Source organism: Megalops cyprinoides, chromosome 5 (assembly GCF_013368585.1).
Source record: "Megalops cyprinoides isolate fMegCyp1 chromosome 5, fMegCyp1.pri, whole genome shotgun sequence".
NCBI classification, from domain to species: Eukaryota; Metazoa; Chordata; class Actinopteri; order Elopiformes; family Megalopidae; genus Megalops; species Megalops cyprinoides.
In genome coordinates, this window is record NC_050587.1 from 36,993,236 (window position 1) to 37,017,500 (window position 24,265).

General features: G+C 42.6%; 1 protein-coding gene across 2 annotated transcripts in view; it reads left to right on the top strand.

The window, feature by feature from the left end:
* Positions 1–24,265, top strand: part of LOC118777460 (astrotactin-2-like) — a 286,377-nt gene that overhangs the window by 121,998 nt on the left and 140,114 nt on the right. For both annotated transcript variants that reach the window (XM_036528373.1, XM_036528374.1), the window contains 3 exons: positions 4,914–5,018; positions 10,692–10,838; positions 13,960–14,127. In XM_036528373.1, coding sequence (XP_036384266.1) covers positions 4,914–5,018; positions 10,692–10,838; positions 13,960–14,127 — 420 coding nt within the window. The remainder of the gene's footprint in view (positions 1–4,913; positions 5,019–10,691; positions 10,839–13,959; positions 14,128–24,265) is intronic.

Here is a 24,265-nt window from a genome sequence, read left to right on the forward strand (position 1 = left end):
GATCAGAAAGACTCCAGCCTGGGTCCTGTGTCCCTGAGGCAGATGCTCTGTGTGCAGGCTCTGAGATGGAAGAGGATTTTTTACTGCCTCAGGTTCAGCCAAGGCCTTGAGTCTCTTGGCAACCTCCAGCAGGTCATAGTTAAAACATTTTATTTTTTTTTTTGTTTCTGATTGCTTCTCCTTAAAAGTCACAACGTACGACAGGATCATTTTTATGGGGGGGGAATCAAACTTGAAAAGCATTTGATTTAAGTACTCTTGCACTTAATGTGCTGGATAAACACTGGAGCCGGTCAAGGGGAGATTGAGTATTCAGCATAAAACACCCCACAATGAGGCCAGATATTGAGCTAGATTTATGTGAGCAAGAGGAAAGGAAAGTGTGTGAGGGGGAGAGTGAGAGAGGAAAGTCTTAATTATATTGTTCCTCACATGTTTCCTATTCTAGCCACTGCCACTGTAAGTATTGCACAGTGTAAAGTAATTCTGAAAGAACACAATTATAATCTGGCATCTCTGAATCTCGGGAGAGGTTGCAGTAATTTCACGCATTAGGCAGTGTGACAATAAGTCTTACTTGTAGCTTTAATATCAATGTTTTGCTTTTTTTTAGGTTTAGAAATAAGATGGAGCTTCACCTTGCAGTTAGGGTGAACACATGCCTGGCATGTCATCACACGAAGGGAAAATGTCATGATATGTCATGATAGGAGAAGAAAACACATGTATGGAGAGAAACAATTGCGTTAAACAATAAACAAAGTCAAAAATATCCTACAAGAATGATGTTAACTTCCAAAAATTCATGCAGGCCCGAAATCAGCTGATACTCTGTATTCATTTCGATCCAACAGAGGCCGGTACTAATGCACTGATCGACCTGAAAACCATTTCTTCGCTGTGCGGTATCCTCACAATGCAGGGCCAAGCTGAAGGCTTAACCCAGGCAAGAGCCCTCGTAACCTGTTTGTCCTGAGGCTTACTGCAGTGACCCCATAACAGGACCCTATATACAGGAAATCGGAATCAGCCAAATCATAGCACAGCGCAAGCAAAACGACGTCGACCGATTGAGCAACACAGGATGCCACAGGGCAAACACGGGTACTGTCAGGCCCTTAGAAGACACCACGCTGTGGAAGAGTGCCTGTCTCTGCTGTAGCAAGATACAGAAATACCATGGCAAAGCCTAAAAATGGACTAGGTGAGCAGGTGCCAAGCTGTGGAGTCTGGCAAACACAGACCTGCCAGAGAGGACAGGCTGTGCTCACACTGCCAGCTCCAGGAGGTCAAGAGGAAGCTCTGCTCTCCTTATTAAAGGTGAAAAACAGAGCTCTCTGTTTCTCCAGTATAGCAGCACTCTGCCCAAAGTTCCCAGCCCTCCCAGATGCAGAATGAGTACCAAATCTCCCCTGGAAAGGAGGGGCGTGATGTGTCATAGTACACAGCTACCTGACACAGTCGGAGGGACAGTGAATGACACAGAAGTAGTTGACAAGATGAAAATAGTAAAGATTTAAAAAGTGTATTTTGCTTTCACTAAGATGTTCTGCTATGGTTTATATCTTTCTTTTTATGTGTTTTTATGTTATTTGTTCACTTGATTTGATATTCCTGTAGATGTTTTGGTATCATGAGTGTACAGTACATGCTTTCTGTCAGTAAAACTTTATCAGACTGAAGTAATGAGGGAAAGATCTGAATTAGGGAGAGGAGTGAGGGTGATGGAGAAAGTGGGAGCTCGGGATGCATCATTTCTAACCAAGTACGCTCTCTCATCTCCACTGCTTTCAGTGGCCAATTCTCGTCAAGTCTCTCGGCCAAGTCTCACGCGAGTTGGAGGCCTGTCCGGGCGAGTCACAGATTATCATGAATGAGGAAGAGCTACACGTTCCACCGAATTGCTACAAATCAAATGTTTGGTGACACTTCGGATTTTTCAAGAGAGACGGACAAAATATCTTTAGTAAAAATGGCACTTTTTTAGTTAATTTATGATTTGCTGTCTGCTTAAAAAAGAATCAAAGAAATAAAATCAGACTATCTGTACCGTATTGAATTGCATAGCATCATATTCTTTTGCATCGCATCGTATCGCGCTGAATCGCATTGTGTTGAATCAAATCGTGTCGAATCGCACTGCAATAGGGTGAATCATATTGTATCGCATTAGTAGTTGTTTCATATGTATCTTCAATGTATCGGATCATTGGCAATGCATCGAGATGTGTATCGCATCGGCCTCAGTGATGGAGATGCACATCCCTAGTGTGTGTGTGTGTGTTTTTGTGCACTTCTGTGCATGTGTTCACACTTGTGGGCATATCTGTATGTCTTTGAGTGTATTGTGCATGTGTGCGTGAGTCTGTGTGTGCGTGTGTGTGTGTGTGTGTGTGTGTGTGTGTGTGTGTGTGTGCGCGCGCCCGCGTGTGTGTATGTATGTCTTTGTATATGAGCAGGAGTGTATTCCTGTGTGCATGTGTCTGTGTGTGTTTGTGTGTTTATGTGTGTCTGTGTGTGTGTGTGTATTCTTGAATATTTGCAAGAAAATGTGAGAGGTTGAGAAGAAGTGAAGAGAAAGCAGGACTGTGAAAAGAGTGACGAGGAGGAAGGAGAAACTGAGAATAAAGCTGAGCCACTGAGAATAAAGCTGCAATACTGCATGCTTATCAAGTTTGTTTAATTAAACAGCAAAGTTAGACAACAGAATAGAGAGATCGTTTCAGTTCTCCTTCAGCCATGCGATCGTTTTATGACTGATTGTTGCTTTGAGTCTCATCAAACAGCCCTCTGATCATTGTCCGAGTCCGCCCTCAGTTACTCTCCGTCTCCCGGTTCCCTCAATTTATCACGCCGTTTGATGTCACACCGCAATTGCTTTGTGTCACCGTGCGGACGGACACTTTCAAGTTCCCGGGGCCACGGAATGCCTTTAAGTGTGCACCTAGCTCTCAAGGATATGAAGCGCCACCTGATAGTCCTTTAATCCCAGCAGTCAACAAGTTCTGAATGAGTGCACTCTCTCAAAGTCAGCCTCCATGACTTCTGAGGCGCTTTCCATTAGAATCCACCGCATCGCGGTTAATGTTTGTTTCTCAGCTTTAATAATTCCCAGCTCTGATCTGAAAATGCATGCATACACATGCTCTCTCATTTGTTACGTTCCCCTGTTTTTTTTTTTTTTTCTTCTTTCTTCAAGGCATTCCGTGAGTACCTTTGATCTGATATTTCGAGCGGAGCAGCACGCCTCACAAAATAAAGTGACATTTAGCCCGGTCCACAGGGAGGTCGGGTCGCTTGGCGGTCACATTTAACTGCCCATACTCTTTGTTCATCGCTGCCTGATCGCGTGAGCTGGCCTTAAGAGTGAAACAGTAATATTTCTGTTTTGTGTGGTTTTTTTCTGCTCATGCCTGAGGGAGATTGGCACCAATTGAAGGAAGCACTTCCTACATCGCAGTTAAGGCACACCACTGAAAATTAAACAAAAGGTTTTTTTAGGGCAAAGTATTGAATTTGTATAGAGTGAGACTTTATAGAATAGGTCCCTTTTCAGTGTCTGGAAAAGTTTCAGTGTAAAGTTTCAGACACTGTAAAACTGGTAAAGTCTTTCAGACTATGATTATGGAGGTTTTATTATTAGTGTTAAATAAAACCTATTGCGATTACCTGTGAAATATTATTGCATTAGACATTTAAACCCCCCAGTGCCCTAGCCACTCACATAATTACTACTGTCAAAAACCACAAGGAAAACCATTCAGTGCTATATTCTGGCAAGTTCTGTAAATTGAAAATTAAAACAAAAACTAAAACATCATATTTCCTGTTTTTAGTAGCCCTACATACATGGGTTTAACTTACCTGTAAACATGCTATGTTGTTAATTGAACTTGGGAGCATGAAATGGTGTTCTTCACTACAGGAATCAATGACTTGTTTTATTACAACAGTACCACTCGCTAGTTAAATTAGCTAAAGAAAACTGCAGAAGCTGAGAGTGCATGAGCTTCCACTTAGGTTAGGCCTACTTAGGTAGGTTTATTTATTTATTTGATGGAGGTATTAATGGTAATGGCTTCAGTAAAATAACATGACATATACCACTTTGTACCTCATCCCGTCCTCCCATCCATTTTTTGTATCTCTTAAATTTTTGGCAGCTGAATTGCTTTTTATTCTTCAAACTCCCCTTGCGCAGCAAAATGCAGTTAGCTAATGGAAACCATTCTGTCTGAGCACAAAGGAGGAATCTCAAAACTCCAGATTCAAAGAGATGGTGTCTGCAGACTGCTAAATCCGTCTTTTAAAAGGTTTTACACAGAATAGGCCTCTGTAGACAGCCTGATTATGGCTAACACATTGTCAGAGATAAAGTTTTTTGCCATTATTATTTTACAAGATATTCCTTGGAGAAAGTTTGCAGCATTAGGAAACGACTTTAGAACGTTATACCCTGGGCTCAACCAACATTTGTCCTTAAATTTGATTTGGGTATCAATCAAATACAAGTGTTGCTTTCTTTACAAATAGAGTTTGTGTTCAGTGATGCGCAAAATGAATTTAAAAATTATGTTTTGGGGGAAAAAGGAAAACGTGTTTTCATGTGTGAGTCAGGGATAAAGTTGACTGATTCATGGAGTAAGTTTGTAATACAAGGACTGAAGTTATTATGACTCAACAGGTATGACAAACTAGTGTTTTCACGCTCAATGTTGCGGCATGCTGTGGTTAGATGGTATGAAACTGACCGTGCATGACTCTGTCCCTCCCTGTGTAACTACCCTGCCTCCTCTTCCTCCCCCCTCCTCATCTCTCTCCTCTCCACTCCTCTTCCTCCTGCCCTCTCCACCCTCTTCATCCTCATCTCCCTCTCCCCCCCTTCGTTTCTCCTCCCCCACCTCCTCTCTCAGGGAGCAGTGTGTTTGGGCATTCTGGATACTCAGGGTCAGAGGCAGAGGATGAAACGCAGATGAAGTTCTTCACCGAGCAACACAGGGGGCGACGTCGCAGCAAAGGTAAGCTGCCTGTTCAGACACGTTACAGAAGGCCCAGGAGGAGTCTGCTGGTTTGGTTTCATGAGATATACTTGTTAACGGTTAAAGAGGATGTTACCTTATGATTTTCACTGAACCTCCAGCTAAATTCCAGCTAATGTTATACTCAGTAATAACAGTAAAATGACGGTGTAAAGTACCAGAAGGGGCCGAGGCAGGAACGTTTCCGTTAATTTGGCAAAAGGACCATCCAATGGTCGGAGGCAGTGTGATTCCTTCTTTGATGTACAGTATCTCCTGCTGCAGGAGGTTTTCTTGGCCAGAGCATCCTTGATCTCAACCAGACAGGTAAACAGAGTTACAGAGATGCAGCCCAGAGTCATTCTCCCATGACCAAAACAGGTTCGGACAGGAAGTAGAGGAGAGGGGGTCGCAGTCACAGCAGTCCACACAGAGAACAGAAATTTGGGTTCGGAAGGACCGCTCAAACCAAAGGCAGCGCCCGGCAGCAGGGCTGGTAATCTTAGAGATTTCCGTGCATGCTGCACCCGCTCCGCAGAGGCTGCACTGAGGCCTTGCTGAGAGAAGATCAGTTTAAGCCTGCTGGGAGGCACAGTGTGAGCGAGGTGACCGGGCGTATGTGTGGCTTCTCTGCTGTGAGAGCTCACTGCCTGTCGTGGGAGGGGGGCGGTCATCATCCACTCTCTCTGACCCAAAGCGGCTCTCAGAACAGCGGAATTCTGGTCCGGTGGCAGAGAATTGAACTTAGGAGAAGGTTTGCAGGTTTGAATCCAGCTGCCATATGGCTGTGGTGTGCTTAGGCAAGGTATGTCTCCTGAAAGGGTGGGGGGGAGGGGGGATGTTGCCAGTCATATGTCATGCCTATAAATACCAGGAAAGACTACTTCCTGCACTTCATACAGTGTCAAGGAAAAGCTATAAATCATTGTTCCATTTCCTGTTATTCTTCCTTTTTTTTTCTAGATAGCCTATGAGTCACATCTAGGCTCGGGCTTAAGGAAACCTTTTTATCCACCTGTTCAAAACTGACAGCCCTCTTAGGTTAGAAAGGAAACGTTTCTCATTTTTTTCTGAAGGAGGAGGACAAAGCACTAACACATCTGTACTCCTTGAGGAACAATCCACCCATGAACGTTTGGGGAATGAAATCACCATTAGTTCTGCACAGGCTAAGAAGCGGGGTTTATTACATGAGGGTCCACCGCAGGGCCAATGAAATTAAACTGCATGAGAAAACTGCTGTATTAGTCATTACAGTGGTCTTCAGTGGATCTGGTTTGTCCCTTTGTGTGTGCCTACAAAGGATAAATAACTTCAGAATAACAGTTCCTCTATCTCTGACCACTCGGAGTGGCTCTAATTTAAAGAGAAAATGGGAATAATGAAATTCATACAGAGAGCCTTGAGTCGGTATGAGTCCTCTGGCCTGGCCCCGCATTACCAGAACATCCATTCTGAGGGACCTCAATTAGGACGAGCGGCCATTATAATGGAGATGACGGTGCCGCTAATTAAGAAGATCAGTCATATTTTTCCCTTCAATTCACTTGTGAGACAGGGGTCGTGGGTGCTTGAGGAGGTCTGTCTTTCAGAGTGAATTTAGGTTAATTTATCTCCCACCACCTCAATGAGTCACTGTCTGCATCTATTCAAAGCAGAGAACAGACAACAGAAGTTTTTTTTTTTTTTTTGTTTTTGTGGAAAATCCCATTCAATGAAACTGAAGGATAAGCAGTTTTCATCCTATCTGCCCTGCCACAAAGTATTGATATATTGACTATATACATAATGTATAGCAGAGTGTATATATATTATATGCACGTAAAGAAAGAGAGAGAGAATGAAAGAGAGAGAGAGAGAGGGAAAGATGGGATAAAGAATTTATGGTAAAACAAGGCATATTGAACAAAGAATAAATTATTTCAACATCGTTGAGTTGGTCTTACTGCTGATTTTTTTTCCTTTCCCTCCTTCAGTAGACTGGCAGTTCTACTGCTTTCTTTCTTTCATTCCCTCTGTTTTTCTCTGTCTGACTGCCTCTTTCTTTCTTTCTCCGTAAATTCAGTACTTTCCCTAAATGTATATTTCATTTTAAATCAGTTCAGTTCAGTTGTGCTTTAACTGCAAGAAAAAACGCCAGACAGCATTCTGGAAGCAGCCAGAAGGAATTCAGAGATGCAAAAGTACACATGCACATATATATGGAAGGTAAATTAAATAACGGTGTGACGTGCATTTTTAAGAACAATGAGTAACTGATCTCACCGCCCTTGCTGTCTCTCTTTCTGTTTCTTTCTCTGTGTGTGAGAAAGTGAGTAAGCTTTTATCCTCTTGCTGGCATTGAGCGCTATGACTGCTTCTGAGGTGGCCAAAAAACTTCTCAAAGAGTTCTGAGTCTGCCAGAGAGAGCCGGCCTTATACTCTTACAAAAAGCGAGGCCAAAAAGACCAGCACAGAGTGAAGGGAAGCCCGCTGCTTTGTAGAGCCACGGTTCCTTTTTGTGTTTGCCCTAACAAATGAGGAAGGTGGCTATAGGTGTTCAGAGGTGGTGTTCTTTTGTGGGCTGTTGTCTGGATTCAGGTGCTGCGTTTGAGCAGAGGCAGACAGAAGGCCAGACTTACCCTTCTCTCAAGGCGAAATAGCCTTGGTTTGGCTGGAATGCAGGATGATTTGTGAAGAAGCAGCTGGTCAGAACACCAGTGCGGTCACACAATATGTGCCACGAGAACAATCTTGAAGACCCCTGTTGTGTTTTTTCAGAGAATAAAACCCAGGAAAAGTGCAAGGTTGAATGTGCCATAGTGTGGGCAAGAGTCATTCATTTGGAATGTGCTTGGGAGGGTATAGCCAATCAAAGACTTTTCCTTGGGTTTGTTTTTAAATACACGTGGCCCCCAGAACGCCAAAAGAAAAAAAAAAAAAAGAACTTCAGGTTCCAGCTAGGTAACTGATGAATGATAATTGTGAGGTGAAGTTTGTGACTGACAGACTGACAGACAATATATGAATACATGTCGTATTTCGGCATAAATACTGAAACTGACTTGGTCAAAGATGCAACGGACAACAGTGAGGGTGTGCATATGTGCGTGTTTGGGGGATGGGAGACGCAAGCGCTTGCATTCATTAGTGTGCTTTGCAGGCTCTTACAGTAATTGAGAGGCCCTCGCACAGCCCTGATAATTTAGGAGTGCTTTCTTAGTGATGGGATGAGTGCCAGGATGTGGTTGCCATAGATACCTGGTACCCTGGGCCCAGTGCAGGCAGCTGGGAGCATTAACTTCTCACAGGTGAGGGGAGACTGTGGACCACCCCAGCGGCAAGCATTCAAACTCATCCTCCCTCTCTCACACTCTCCATTAAATTCAATACGCTTTATTAGCATGGCAAACGCACATTCATTTAGTCAAAGCAAAACGAATCCAGTATACATACATACATACATAAATATATACATACATACATATATATATGCATACATACATACAGACATACATATATACATGTGTACATGCATGCATATCTACATACATACATATATACATGTATACATACATACATGCATACAGACACATATGCATACATACATACAGACATACATATATACATGTGTACATGCATACATACATAAATGGCAACCAGAACTAAAATACTCCGATGAACAGAACAATGTCTTATGACATTCTCTCTCTGTCTTACTGATGATGTGATTTAGATGTCAGCTGTCAGTCTCTACAGCTGCCCCTGATGGATGTAGTCAGAGGTTTTGGTGCTTTAGTCATTTACATGCAAGATGCCCCTAACTAGCCTGTGTGACAGGCTCTGCAGTTTTCCGGTGGATCAGCACTGGCGCGCCTCAGCGCTTTCCCGAAACTCAGCTCCTCCAGCCTTCACACGTCTTTGCTTGCAGGACCTCCAAAAAGTAACACGTAAATACGTAAACAGCCAGATAAACAAACGGAAAAGGAGTCTGGCAAGAGAGAATCAATGAGGGAGCATGGCCACAGAAGGTGAATGGGACAGAGCACGCTTTGCAGAAAGTGGTGGGCAGAGTGTGATTTGAGTCAGTGGAGGTGAGAAGGAGCAGGTTGACCTTAAACGTGATCTGGAGGTTTCACCCATGTTTAAAACGGAAATAGCTGTGACAGCAGATAGTTGCAACCTCCTAGGCAGTAAGTAGGCGTAAAGAGAAAGAAAAAACAGCGGGAAAACTTACATTTTAAATGCTAATAATATTTTATAGTATCGTTATAGTGACATAAAACTCCATTGAGCTTGTTGATGTGCTTCTGGGATAGTTTTGACACTTGTTGATGGCACTACTTTTTCATTTTCAGAATGCTTAAATTTACTTTACTTTTAATGACTTTAAATCAAGCAACCATGAATGGGGTACTTAAGCACTGTATAATTTTTAACATTTACATCAGAGTGAAGAGAATAGTTTAAAAAGTGATTTTCATTGTGGTCATTGGTGTACTGTTAAAAATTTTGTTGAAATTTGCCTATAGATCAAGACAGTGAATGTGAATGCATACGGAGCTCATTACCATACGAGTTGTTTTAGAACCCCTTAACTCAGTTTTTGGTTTTGTAATTTGTTAAAAATATTTATGTGTAATGAACGGGCAATAATGTGTTAATAGCTCGTCAACCCTACAAGCAGGGACCTTAACCTGTTACAGGACAGCCTCGTTCTCGCTTGGCTCATCGGCAGGAAGAGAAACAAGACTGCAGTATATGCCATGCGACTCAGTCTCTGCTGAAACATCGAGGCGCTTAGAAAAATCTGTGATTTTTTCCTTCACCCTCAGCAGACCTTTATTCCTGTCATTTTTTTTTTTTTTTTTTTTGACCTGCAGGGAATTTAGAAGCTTTCATGTGACAGAGAAACGCTGTCACAGAGACAGACCCCATCAGGTCTGATAAATGAACCTGAGACTGAATGTCCAGCCGGCCGGCTGACCCTCTTCTCCTGGCTCCCGCAGCGGTCAGATCAGGGAGTGGCTAACGCCCCCGTCGCTAACACTGGCCCGGACGCCACTTCAGTTCAGATAAGGAGGACTTATTACCTCCACTTTTCCCAGCGGGGGGAAAGAGGAGAGAGGAGCAGTCATGAGAGGATCTGGAACTGACCACTCTAATAATGTTAGAAGCTGATAGCATCACTTACCTCCAGCGCCAGATATGTATCGAAGGGTTTATTTTCTTATTCCTCGTTTTAATTCAATTCAATTCAATTCAATTCATTTTTATTTGTATAGCACTTTTTACAACACAAGTTGTCACAAAGCAGCTTTACATTGTTTTACGCATGGATGAGTTGTGCCCCCCCCAACAAGACCACTCCTCACTGCCCCATTTGATAGCAGCACATGGTCATCAAAGACCTTATTGCTGCCAGTTGGCTCTGGTTTTTCTCATGCTTTGACTTCCCTGGAAAATACATGTAGTGCAGAGAATTTTCACCATGTGACTGTGAACACCAAATGATCTGTAACGAACCAGTTTTGATTTGTTTATTGGTTTCATAAATTGTCAGTCGCTCAGCTGGTTGGCGGATGATTGATTGGCTCATTGACTGATTTACTGAACAAACCTTTGTGCTGAAGCCCAGTGCCAGGTTCTCCTCCTGATGACAGTGTTTCCCATCATGCACTGTGTATCCTGCAGGCTACCCCCACAGCCCCGTGAGCAAGGCCACCCTGACTCTGATCACCATCAGCACGTGTGTCCTGGCCCTGGTCTACAGCAGCCAGCCTCCGTGTCCTCTCACAGTGAAGGTCACCCTGCACGTCCCAGAGCACTTCATCGCAGATGGTGAGGCCCCACCCTCTCTTTCTCTCTCTATGGTTACAGACATCCATCTAGACGACGGTACAGGCGCCCCATGCAGAATCACCAATCACCTTGCAAAGCAGGTGCATGGTGACTGGTTACAGGAGCAGTGCAAATCTGAGCTGAGAACAGATTGACTATCGCATACCATGTAAGAGTAAACGTAATCCATAATAAAATTTGGCTCATGACTTTGATAGAGAACCAAGCAACTCCTTTTCCTTTTTCCTGCTCGCTTAAATGACTTGTTCTACAAGAGTTCATCGTATAAGGATCCAAGGAAAGATTTAATCAAACCGATCACGTAAACACGGGTGTGCCATATCGCATTCGTGCGGTGAATCTGCTGGCTCTGCTCCTGCATTATGACCACGGTGCAGCTGTGATGTGTCGGCCCGATCTGTGGGCCGACAGCTTCCGCTCGTAGACACCGAGGCACCAAGCCGTGGAGAGAGCGTCGGCGCAATTTCACCCCCCGCCGGTGCCTCACTGCTCCGAGGCATCCCGAGGCTGGGGCTGGGGAGATACCAGGAGTCCTGCCCAGGCCCCGGCATGGTCCAGGAGGAGGCAGCGGGCACAGTAATTACGGCCCCTTATCTCTCACTCAGCACGTCAGCCGAACAGGTGCGCCGACCGCAGGGACTTCATCACAGACCAACAGGGGGAAAAAAAAAAAAAAAAACGTAATTTACTGTGACTAATTTTCAGAAGGCTGATATTACTGTGCTGAGGTATGCCGTCCATTATTTTCCCACACCCAGATGGTGCAAGCGTTTTTTTCTCTTTTTTTTTCTTTCTTTTTTCCACACAACCGCTGTGCAGATGCTCAGAGCAATGCAGAGGAATCATTGCGGACCTGGGGTAAAAATTCTGAACCAGCCCTGAAGACTCACAGGCATGGATTCAGGACCTATCTGAAATAAGGCTTCTGTGGGGCATCCCCTGAAAGACTGTAAAACCAGACCCCCTGTATGCAATCAACATTTGTCCTTAACTTTGAAAAAAGTTCTTTTTCTTTCAAACCAGTTTTGCCATCATTCATTTTAGTGATCCTCAAACTCTCCAAACTGTTTTTGGGGAAAAGCAGTTACTGCTTTAGTTGGGAGTCAAAGTTCAGCACAAATGTTGATTGTGTTTCAAAGTACATGTTTTGTCCAGTGATTGCCTTTAGGAGATAACTGACAATCCCCGAGACTCACTAGATGAAACTGCCAAGAAGCTGTAAGGGGAAAAAGACGAACAAAAAGAGGATCCTGTTTGATAGGAACTCTTTTTGAATCAGTTCCCACCACTGGTGATGGTATATCTTGTCCACTTTCACTGCTCCCCAGTGCCTGGGTAAGGGGTTTTGAGATTCACCTGCTCTGTTAAAGGTAATGTTAAGGCTGAGTGGGCGCTGAAATAGGTTATGCTCTGATGAAGAACAAATTGATGTTTGACTTCACATAACCACTGAGTTTTCTACCTGCATTACATTAGTTTATGTTCTGAACTGTGATGGTGTGTGCTTTCTACTAAGTTCATAAGCTTGCACACACACACACAGACACAGACACACACACACACACACACACACACACACACACAAGATTTAGGCTTATATTGCTTTGTCAAAGCTGTTAATATTTCTAGAAAATAACGTACATTAATTACCTATATGTGTGATTAATGTATGTTATTAATATAGAAATATTAACAGCTTTATGAAAGCAATTTAAATTGTAATTTAGCTAAAGGCCAACAAGGATTATTTCAGAAAGAAAAAACCCTCTGCCAAGTGAAGTTAAATTAGTGGTGATGTCACTCATCTTGGGCTCTTATTTGCTGTGGAAAACGATTTGTTCCTGAAAACAAAGAGACTATTAGGATACACACTGTACTTCTTCAAAGGTGAGACTGGTAGACAGCTGGTAGTGCCAGTATAGAATGGCTCTGTTGTGACATCAGACAGAGTCCATGGCAACCTAATAGGAAGAGCAGACCGATGAGTAGCTCCCACTTCAGCCTTGAGACCAGAACATGCCCACTCAGTTAGCTAAGTTAACAGTAAACACAAGGACACCTCTTTCCTAACCTTTGAGAAAATTTAAGAAAGACTCCAAACTGCAAATAAAGCAAATTCCTGCAAGGGAAATGCCCTGGAGTGCTCCCTCCATGAACAGCATGAGCACTTCCCTGGCTTCGAGCAGATGATGATATACATAAAATCTGTGTGACTACAGTACAGTCATCAACCACGTTCCGGGTTCTGCTCCGAGCCACCTCGTTAATATAATACAGTTTGATCAATAGCGTTAATTAACGGGTGGATATGCAGTATTTCTGCATATTATGCGTATTTATAAATAGTCAATTGGAGCAGGGTGCCGGTAAAGCACGAGTGCCATTCTTTTCACACTCCGAGATGCAGGCAGAATCTTGCCTTGAATGATGATGCAGGAATTGCCATGACTGAAAGAGAGGTCGGGGTTGGGCGGGGGAGAGTACAGGAGCTGTCCGTTCTGAAGAAAACTCTCTTCTATGAAGAACAATATGTAGGTAATACCTCAGGCAATATGAATAGCCAACATTAACACAGGCAGTATGAATAGCCAAGAGACCTCAGGCAATATGAATAGCCAACATTAACACAACACCTGAAATGATGTAGGATCTGATTATTGTCCTCATTTTTATTGTTTGTGTGTCTATGTTAACACTACTACCAGCAATGTTTTGGATATAATATATAGTGTGTGTGTGTGTGTGTGTGTGTGTGTGTGTGTGTGTGTGTGTGTGTGTGTGTGTGTGTGTGTGTGTACTATACTTACACTGTACTCATACAAGCCTGCCAGATGCAGTTATTATAGTTGCCCCATTGGGACAAATGAACTTGTAGAGTAGCACGGGTCATCGACGCAGTCTCCCACCAGATCTAAATGTCAGTGCTTTTAACTGGTGTCCTCAAAATAACCTGAATGAAGGGAGCTGATGTTAGTCTCCGTAGTGGACTCGTATATCATTTAAATCCCACAGCTCAATGGGAAGGGAAAGGAGGAGGGGAGGGTTGTTGTTTGTGCTTCTGTGATTGGTTGGTTGGTGTCTCCTCTCTCGGTGTGCGCAGGTAGCAGTTTTGTGGTCAGCATGGGCAGCTACCTGGACCTGTCGAACTGGCTGAACCCCGCCCAGCTGACCCTCTACTACCAAAGCAACTCCAGCTCCCAGTGGGTGAGGGACTACTGCGGCCAGAAGGCCACCGAGCCCTGTGAGCAGCTGTGTGACCAGGACACAGGTCAGCCTGACCGAGACACGGGCGAGCACACAGAGACACACACACACACACACACACACTACACAATATATGCATGCACATACATATTAAATACACACACAATACGCTCACATACACACACACACACACACACACACACACAATACATATGCATGTACACACAATACACTCATACATAAAATCACACACACATGAAATATACTCATGTAAACCCATGCATGCATGCCCACTCACTTGACACATAAATATATCATCTTGATTTTATACATTTACTATGAAGTAAATTTTAACCATGCAATTTGCACCATGTAATTCAAGTGTGTCTAAATATCTGACATTTATACTAAGACAATGCTCAGTTTGGTGCTAGTGTATCCTCATATGCTTCACAACATCGTTTGTCATTTTTCATAAGACATGAAGAATTTTTCAATGGTTATAGCAGATGTTGTAGAGTAATATATACAGATGCTATGCGGACTCCATAAAAATGCTTTAAAGTATAGGCACAAGTGTTATGTTCTTTGTCTATAAACAAAAACATAGCAAACCACAAGAATGTATTAATTCATACCAGACAAGGAGACAACATCATCTCTGGTTGAGAGGTATTCACAGAAGACAAAGCAGAGATCTGTTTGTTCATATGTCTGCTTTTTTCAGCCTCAGGGTTCTTTTTTTTTTGCAATGGTGTCCAATCATACAGCACAGTTGGGGCTTGTGTAATCTCTGTGGTTAACACGTTTCTTCGCCCTTGACCTTAGCTTGTGTGTTATTGCTCTGTGTCTCATTCGGTCCTGACATCCTGTCAGGATGTAAGACAATAAGATCAACAGGGTTCTGGCGTTGAGGAGAATATATCCCAGACTGTTATAGTGCAGGGCTGGATGCATCGGGCTTTGGCTCAGGAGAGAATATCACACTCAGGTCCGTCTTTGCCACGCTCTTACCATTACAGCCTGAGACCGAACACTTGACACATAGGTCTTTTGCCTGCTGGTTTTCACAGTCCTGCTGCCTGCACTAGCTGATTTCACACCTCAGGACTCAGCAGAATTTGCCCATGACAGCCCGTGAAACAGCATCCTTACCAAGCAATGACAGTGCAATCTATTCAAAGGACATCGAACACATTGCTGCTCACAGTCTCTGGCTTGTTTTTTTTTTTATCCTGTGCGATAATTAACACTGTCATCAAACCCCTTAACGCTGGCGCTCTCGATTCAGATTAACACCGGCGATATAGATCGTACCTGAGAAGGTAGGTTCAGGTAACCGCGATAACCCTGGCAAAGTGAAAGGTCCTGCTCCAAGCTCCAAGTCTTCAGCCTTTTTCATCAAGCCACTGTAAGAAAGCTTTCAACGTGTCCTGTCTGCTACTCACAGTGCAATTCAGCGATGCGAAAATGAGCTGATGACAGATAATAAGAGAAAATAAGCCCAAAGATGGCCTCAGATGAACAGAGAAATGTGTATGAGAAAATGTATGTAGGATGTGAGAAGCAGAATATATGAAAAGTGAAGAAAAATATCCGAAATGGCACTTTTGCACTTTCAGTCATAATTTAATTGCTCTGCCTACAGTTGCATTACTCTCCCGTCTTGAGCTCTCTGTCAATATTCCTCTGGTTAAATAAAGGATATTAAGTGCTAATAAGTAAATAGACGAATGCCTTTTCGTACGGAATTTCATTTTACAGCTCAGGGAAACATTGTATGAAATACTAATGTGGAGATGAATATTTTTAGAATTATGAATTCTGATCCAGTGAAACACATCTTACACCAGTAAGTCAAGCAGAGTCTGACACTGTAAGTAGTACAGCAATAAAAGTAGTCAAACATGTTACAGGTCACTCCTGTAGCCATCATAGACAAAGCTGATCAACAGAATCAGGCCACTATCCAGTTTACCTACTAAGTGTTTCACAAATTGAATTTTAAATGTTTATAAATTGCATATTGCAAACAATAGAAAAAGTGGCTCTTGTCAGCTTCTGGTGTAGCAGCAGTGTAGCATAGTGATTAAGGAGCAGGACTTGTAAACAAAAGGTTGCCAGTTCAGTTACCTGCTGGGACACTGCTGCTGTACCCTTGGGCAAGGTGCTTAACCCACAATTGCCTGAGTAAATATCCAGCTGTACAGATGGATAAACCTGTAAAAGACTCTGTAACCGATGGAAGTTGCTCTGCATAAGAGCGTTATCCAGTTATTTCTCATTTTTTGTCTGATACAACAGCTGTGCATTCCAGTCTAAACATTCAATAATTCCAGTTAGTGCTAGAAATTTAAGGAACATTAATCCCCAAGAGAAGATGCCAAAATTCTTTGCGTTTCATCTTCACCGTGAGTTTTCTGCCCGCAGTCTGTCCAACCTTAACAAGATTCAGTTTGGACAGTTGGATTCACTGCTTAAACACCCGGTCAGCACAGCCTACTCGTGTGCAATTAAATGAGCCACGCAACTGCATTTAACGCATTTTACCGCCATTCCCCAATGAGGAGTTGAGGAGCATTTTTGTAAATGGGTGAAAGAGTCAATGATTTGGAGAGCTATCAAATACCTATCCCCCGCTGTTTAGAATAACACGGTCGGATCGGTGATCGGCCAGATGTGTTAATTTTTCAATTACTTCCATTTAGAAACTTCTGCGTTCTGGAGGGCCATTGTCATGCAAATGTGGGTGTGAATTTAATCTGGTTTTCAGAGAGAAGAGAGGTCCTTCCTGGAGGGCCAGCTGGGAGGAATGACAGTCAGCTGCCTCTTAACGTTAGGGCCTTTAAAGCGCTCGTTCCCTGTCTTTGGATTTTATGTTCTTCTCCATTGCCAAATTGAAGACACTGTGCATCCCGCAGTTTCCCGGTTACAGCTCTGCAGGAAACAGAAAATGCTTTCCCAGCGTCGCCTCTATTTATTTTCAGGAGGTTCGGAAGCACAGCTGGGTCAGGTTGAGTTTGGATTCAACAATGACAGGATATTTGGAGCTTTATTAGTTAACCCCTGAGTAACCAAAACAGGAACATTTTTTTTCCTCTCAATAATTGCACATCACTACTATAATGGGAGTGAACTACCATAATTTGGAATGGAAAAAGAATCTTGCCTAAATGTGTGCACCAAACTTCAGAAAAATGCAGTCAGATTCGTACCTTTGTAGAAGCCTTCATATCACTCTATCATTTTTTGTTATTAAAACTTGAAAAATGAATATTTAAAGACCACTTTTATATAAACCTGTATCAATGTATGTTACATAAAGCAGCAGTTATTACACAAAAGAAGCAAATTCTACAGGGACAGGACACTAGATCTGGGAATGCGTAAACAGTGCTTGTACATTTGCTTGTGTGTTACAGCTTGTAAAGAAGGCTTGGCTGGGTCCAGGGATGTCTTTCAACAGTAGCCAGGTAGAGGGCCTTCAGAGTCATTCAGTGTAAATGGCAGTCAGATGTACATATTTTATTACGTTACATTACATTCATTTAACAGATGCTCTCATCCAGAGCAGCTTCCAGCACAAGAGAGCAGAAGTGTATCCATTCAAGCTGAATGAGCAACAGTGTCAGACCAGGCTAACAGCACGCCCAGACCACTGAGTGTGAACACTACGACAAGTTAACTTGTGCTAACCAAAAACCAGACACGCTAGAAACTAAGGGAAGTAGACTAGATCACACTAGATCACAGTATCCATTACACAACACAATACTACTCGTAAAATAAGCAGCAAGTAATACGGGCAGCAGGTGTTAGGGGGTTGGAATTGAGGAGCAACCAAGGTGCAGTCTGAAGAGGTGGGTCTTCAGTCTGTGTCAGAAGATGGCCAGTGATTCTGTTGTCCTGACCCCCAAGGGAAGACCTTCCCACATCTCTAACTGCATCATGTGTTTCATCTGTAACTGCACAAGAGAAGACCACGCTCTGCACCTGTTAAACACCTTTGCTACATGCTTGGGTTCCCAGGGTCGACTGTGTAATTAAACTTTCCTGTCTTTGTTCCGAACATCAGGTCCATGTCTTCATCTATACAAACCTCACCATTACTGACTAACATACGTGTCATTTAAATATATATTATTTCTACTTTCATCATTTGTCACAACATCTGTGCTTTTGTGTTGTCAAAGAAAATAATAGTATATCTAAAAGTGTACTGTACCATAGATACACCATTTGTTTGAAGAATTTGTCTTATGTGGCCTGTCAGGTACCGGAGTATGAGATCTACAGTATGTGTTCATGTAGGGGAGTCAGCCATGGCAGTTTTTTTTTTTGTTTTTGTTGCTGTTTGTTGGCTGAGACTTGAAAGGACGAGGGCTTCCTCTGTTTCCATACACCTCTTCCAGCAGCCTTAGAGTGGACCCACCCTCCTCCTCCTCTACCTCCGTAGGGGTGTTCCTCTCAGAGCACGACTTTGTTTGGGAGACATCTGGCTCCCTGACTGCCAGGTGAAGGTGGGGAAAGAGAGGAGTGGGGCACAGTCTTCATGGATACTCTGTTTGAAATTGCAGCACCATTTTTTTCTCTAGAAGCTGAGCAGCACGGCGCATGCAGAACGGAGACCGCTATTGGAATCAGATAGAATCTGACAGCTGTAACGTTAGCAGATATAAAGAGGAAAAAAAAACTTTGGGAATCGGTTAAGTTCAGAAAGCTGTAACATTATAAAAAGAAAACCACTTCAGGTGTCGGGTAAATTCAGACAGCTGTAACGTTAGCTTATACAGAGAGAAAATTCACTTCAGAAATCAGTTAGATGCAGACAGCTGTGTCCCATTTGAAGAAAATATTAATGGAATTGGACAGACACCTTACCTCAGTAAGGTGTACGTTATGTGAAATCATGCTTATATTCTCAAATGTGAAATGCTCATGTATCAGCCAGTCATTGGTACTCTGAACAAAGGAACTTTCACAGAACACTCTACAGAGTGGATAACAGAGAAAACCACGGTAACACCGTTATGTAAATTTGATATGTAGGTGTGCTACATCCTGATGTCTTATATTAGACATATATTTGTTAAGATCTCATACGCAGGACTGTCTTTCAGGATAACAATACATTTCAGAAAAATTGCCATGTCGTAAATGACCTGATCACAGGTAAAATGGCAAAGAGTGTCCTGTGATTCTTTGGCAAGCGACTAAGATTAATGCTTCCTCAGTCAGCACTCTCAGTCGTATTGTGATATGTTATGGGTGTTGCGATCTAGTGACATTGAGATACATGGTTGCATATGTACTTGGCCTCCCTTAGTTTCTAGGCTGTCTAGTTTCAGGTTAGCACAAGTTAACTTGTGGCAGTGCTTGAATGGTGTTGAGCTCACACTCGCTGGTCTTGGAGTCTTCTTAGCCCTGTCTGACACTATTACTCATTTAACGTGGATGGATACACTTATGTTTCTTGTGCTGGAGGTTGCTCTAGATAAGAGCACCTGCTTAACGAATGTAATGTAATGTCATGGCAACGTCCATTCAGATAGTTACATGCCATCTGCATCCCTCTTGCTCCCTCTCTCTCCTGATTTAGGAGAGGTTTAAAATGCCATCCAAGCCACCAGCTGGCATTAAGACTTTTCCCTCCATTTTCAGGAAGGAAGTGTGTTCTGTTTACGTGGGAAAACAGTCATCCATTCCCTATCTAAGGATACCATGATGTGAAAATACATTACAAATCAAGTCTGAGTTAAGGCTAAAGATAAGTGGGATGTCCTTCCCTGCCCCTTTAGTATCTTGCTGTAGTATCTGTCTATCTTTTCCCTCATTTTATACATTTCCCCACTGAAACATTCAGAGAAAGCAATTACTTCATAAATCTGCAGCTTCACCTCCCTCCTCCTGGGCTTTGCAGAGTGATCAGACTATCCCAGCTCGTTCTCACTTTGCACGTTAAACGCTATCCAAAAAAAAAAAAAAAAAGAGGTGATGTCTGATAAGCTGTAATAAAAAGAAACCAGATCCAAATTCATTTCCTACCCTAACAATGGCACGCCTCCATTAAATTAATGTCAAATGTCTGAATGGGAGATAAAGCAGCAGGCTCTGGAGAAAACAAATACAGCACATGTGACATGCATGATGTGCATTCAGTATAATCTACGCAGTGCCTCTTGATAGTGATTGGGGTTATAAAGCAAGAACATAAGGAATGCTTTTATTGATTTGTCTCTAGCCCAGATGGGGAATAATAAGGCTTCCAATTATCTGCCTTATGCAATCTTATGCACAGAATGTAACCTCTTCATGTAGGGAACCATGGACTAAATTGTGGGAAATTTGCAAGAAATTTGCACAAAATATTATAAGGTTATTACTTATGTAATTCATGAAATATTTAATGAAAATGCAGTCATTTAAAATGGAGAAAAGGAGAGCATGTTTTGGTTAGTACCAAACATTCCTTAGAATGTTAGTTGTTGCCTGCTTGCTGTATGCCTGTTGCTATCATCCAAGCCCTCTCCTTAAATTTCATTTTCAATTTAATTTTAGATTTTTCTTTTTTTTTGTGGAGAACTGCAAATCAATTTCAGGCTGCAGCCAACATCAATTTTATATGAAAACGATGAAGGTTGAAAATATTGGTCATTTTTTTGAAAGGAACAAGCCAAGATGCTCTTGAATACAAGTGAAATGGCATGTGGAAAAAAAAACCAAAGCCTTCATATGTGCCGTTTTCTGTGACATGCCCGAAGACCTCATACTTGACGCCACCCTGATCTTCTTAGTTTTACTCTAAGGATACCCACACCATCCTGATTTGAGTCCCTGGAGCTACTCTCAGGCATACATGGATGTACAGTGCAACCGTTGTGCTTGATGATTCATGTTTTTTTTTTTTTTCTCTTTCATAAATTATGCATAGCGTAAGTATGGATCAGGCTTTTGTATTCTGCAGTGGCTTTGTTCTGCACATGTTTGGTCACAGGCCCACCGTGTGCTCTTCTTTCTTGCTGATGATGTCATAGGGCAATGCTTTGCTCACAGTCAGCCATAAATCTACAACCAGTACATTCATTTTCAGGAAGAAGTAAACGCACCCTGACTCCCTCACGTTTCCATTTCACCAAATGCCTGGTCGTTTTTGCTAAGAAACTGGGAAATATGAACACGCGCACACACCCACACATACACACACACCCACACACACATGCACATAAATACGCATCCACTCACCAACACACGCGTGTACACGTACATGTGTGCACATGCAGCCTCACACACACACTCAGTATTGAATAGATGAATTGATTTTGAAGGACTTGTGACAGAACTGGTGCTCAGGAATTGCGTAACAGGGAAAATCGGCATCTAACGATGCCATGGACCTTGAAATCTGCAAGGCTGAAACTGTGCGTGGGGCTCGTGTGAGATTTCCAGGTATTACCTTGAAAAGGAAAACCAGCTTTTCTCCGGGAAGAGGAGACAATTAGCTCCTGGTGTCCACTGAATATCTTTGCATTTTTTTTGATCTTCATACAGGTGTATGAATGTGAATAATGAACCTTCATTTTTTGTGAACAATGTGACTGATTATTTTTAATCAGAAATTTTGATCCTCTATGTACATTTTTTGTAGTTTAATGTGTTTTGTTCTTATTAAATCATGGATATGGATAATTATGAAGGGCACTGCGTGTGTCTGTACACAGGTGATACAGCAGATTTAGTACGTTCTCAGAGCCAGCATTCTGTTAGGAAGGAGTCATTTATTTTAGTCCAGCCTAAAAATTGGCGCTGTGAATTCATTACTTGGTGGGTGAATGTTTCATAACTAGATCTGCCACATACTCTGCCAGCTTAAGCCCCCTACCCAGCACTGTAGCAACCAGGAGTTTTGACCACTCTATCCTTGAAGAGTTAATGCTATTAAGCAAAAGACAGACTGTTGGATTCAAGTCAAATCCAATTTTATCCTGGCAAATTGAACTGAACGTCTTTACAGTCGCAACAAATTACCCCAGCATCACCATCCGAATATTATACTCTGATCACAACCCACGCAGATGTTATTTATTCAGTTATTTGTTACATATATTTCTCCTGTTTAATTTTCTACCCACAATTCTCTTACTCTCCCTGACACTGTTTCCCTAATAGCACAAACTGGTTTAAACTTCTTCGCTGATTGGTATTCTGGAATCACAAATGACAAATACTTTTGCCGGTAACACAAGGACAATCTCCGAGAACCCAGCAAGCTCTGCCTCTCTAATATCTGCCTCTCAGAGAGACTGGCACCCTCAGCAACTCATAAAGAAATATCACATCTTGTAACTCGAGGCATAATACTAGAATGAAGGTTGACTGCTTGGTTACCTCACAGAGCCGAGAATGCAGAGCCAAAGTGGGAGTGAGTGCACATTAGTGGTGCACGTCTTTCTCTGGGCTGTTTCCGTTGAACTGCTGCTGCCCGTCGCTGTGTTATTTCTGTTAGTTCTTTTTGGGTAAACAGAACAGCTGTCGGAAAGGCGTCTTGAATAACTTTGTGAAGGAAAAGCTAATAAAGGACCCTTGATGTTAAGTCGTTTGTCGGCAGGCTGAGAGAGTAATAAGACTAATGGACTGTGATGGACTGGTTTTAGAGTCTTTTTTTTCACGCAGACTTTCTGAAATACTCTCTGCTCACAGAGACGGGGCGAACAGCTCGCTATCATTTCTGACACGGTGTGGCCGGGGTGCACCCCCAGCACGCAGCCGTCCGAAATCATTAGCGCTCGTCTCCTCCCGCGCCGAGAATCGGTGCAAGGCTGAAATTGAATTTAGCAGGTGAATTTAAAAGGTGACGTTAACAGGTGTCCTCTCTGGGCTACTGCCGATTCAGACGTCACAGCAGGCAAAGGAACGCGAGCGTCACTGTACCCATCAGTCATCTGTCACTCCTTTTTGCGTAAGGGATACCCTGCAAGCAGCCCTTAGGGGTTTCCGCACTGCCCATCTATCTGCTGTATGGAATCAGCACTGTCAGGGTTCCCTTGAGGTTAAGCCATACATTTTATAATATAGGCAGGATGCTCAAGAAATGTACATCTACATCTATGTGAAGGCATACCTTGCATGTCACAGTTGCTCACTGCTGCTGTTTAAGATCTATATATTTTATGCACATACTATTATTATATGTGATGTGATAAAGTTATTATATGATATTGTAGATATTGTATAAGTTATGCACTATACACAAACTGTGTACACTGCTTACAAATTTCATGTGCAGGTACATGGATGTACTGTGAAAGGTATTATGTATGTATACAGTTACATATGCTGAAACACGGTTGATACTTTATTGGTTGATTGAGCAATGAGTGCTGCCTATTGTTTGTGTATGTTGAAGTGATTGTTCCTCATATTTTGAGTTTCCCATTTTCCCCACATATGTGACTAATGTATAGTGGATTTGAATGGAGAGACTGCTCCATCCAGTAGTGGTTCACAGGAGCCATTGATTCCTGTGAACCATCAGAACAGCTGCTGCACTCAGAGTTTTGTATCGGGCAACAGTGTGGTGTAGTGGTGAGGCATAGAGCTTCTAACCAAAAGGTTGCCATTTCAATTCTGGGGCACTGATGTTGTACCCTTAAGCAAGGTACTTAACCCGGAATTGCCTTAGTAAATATCCAGCTGTAGAAAGGGATAGCATATAAAAATTGTTAAGTCAGTCTGGAAAAGCGCGCCTGCTATGTAAGTATGCAATGTAATGTAAGGGAACATGGCACTAAGACAGGAGAACTATGGATGCAACTTTGCATTGTTGCGTGATAGTTTGTGCCTTTTTCCATTGTTTTCGTGATGTGAAAATTATCACTAAAAGAATGGCTCTGGACCAGTTGGAAGTCCCATTGTGCCACACGCTGCCTGCTTGTGTCCTTGCATTCCTGCTGTTGTTACCCATGATAAACATTTTGATTCATGGAATGACAATTTGGAGAAAGACACAGCCATGGTCCCCTGACAAAGAGACAGAATAAATGTAGTCTCCTAGGAAGAAGGCTAATAATAATAGACTGTAATCACTGCAGCAATATGCACTCTGTTATTGTGGTCATATTCACAATATTTTTTTCTGTTTAAGTTTAAATTTGACAAGGGTAAATTTTCTCCGAAATGGGCAGAACGGTGCTGCTAATGAGAAT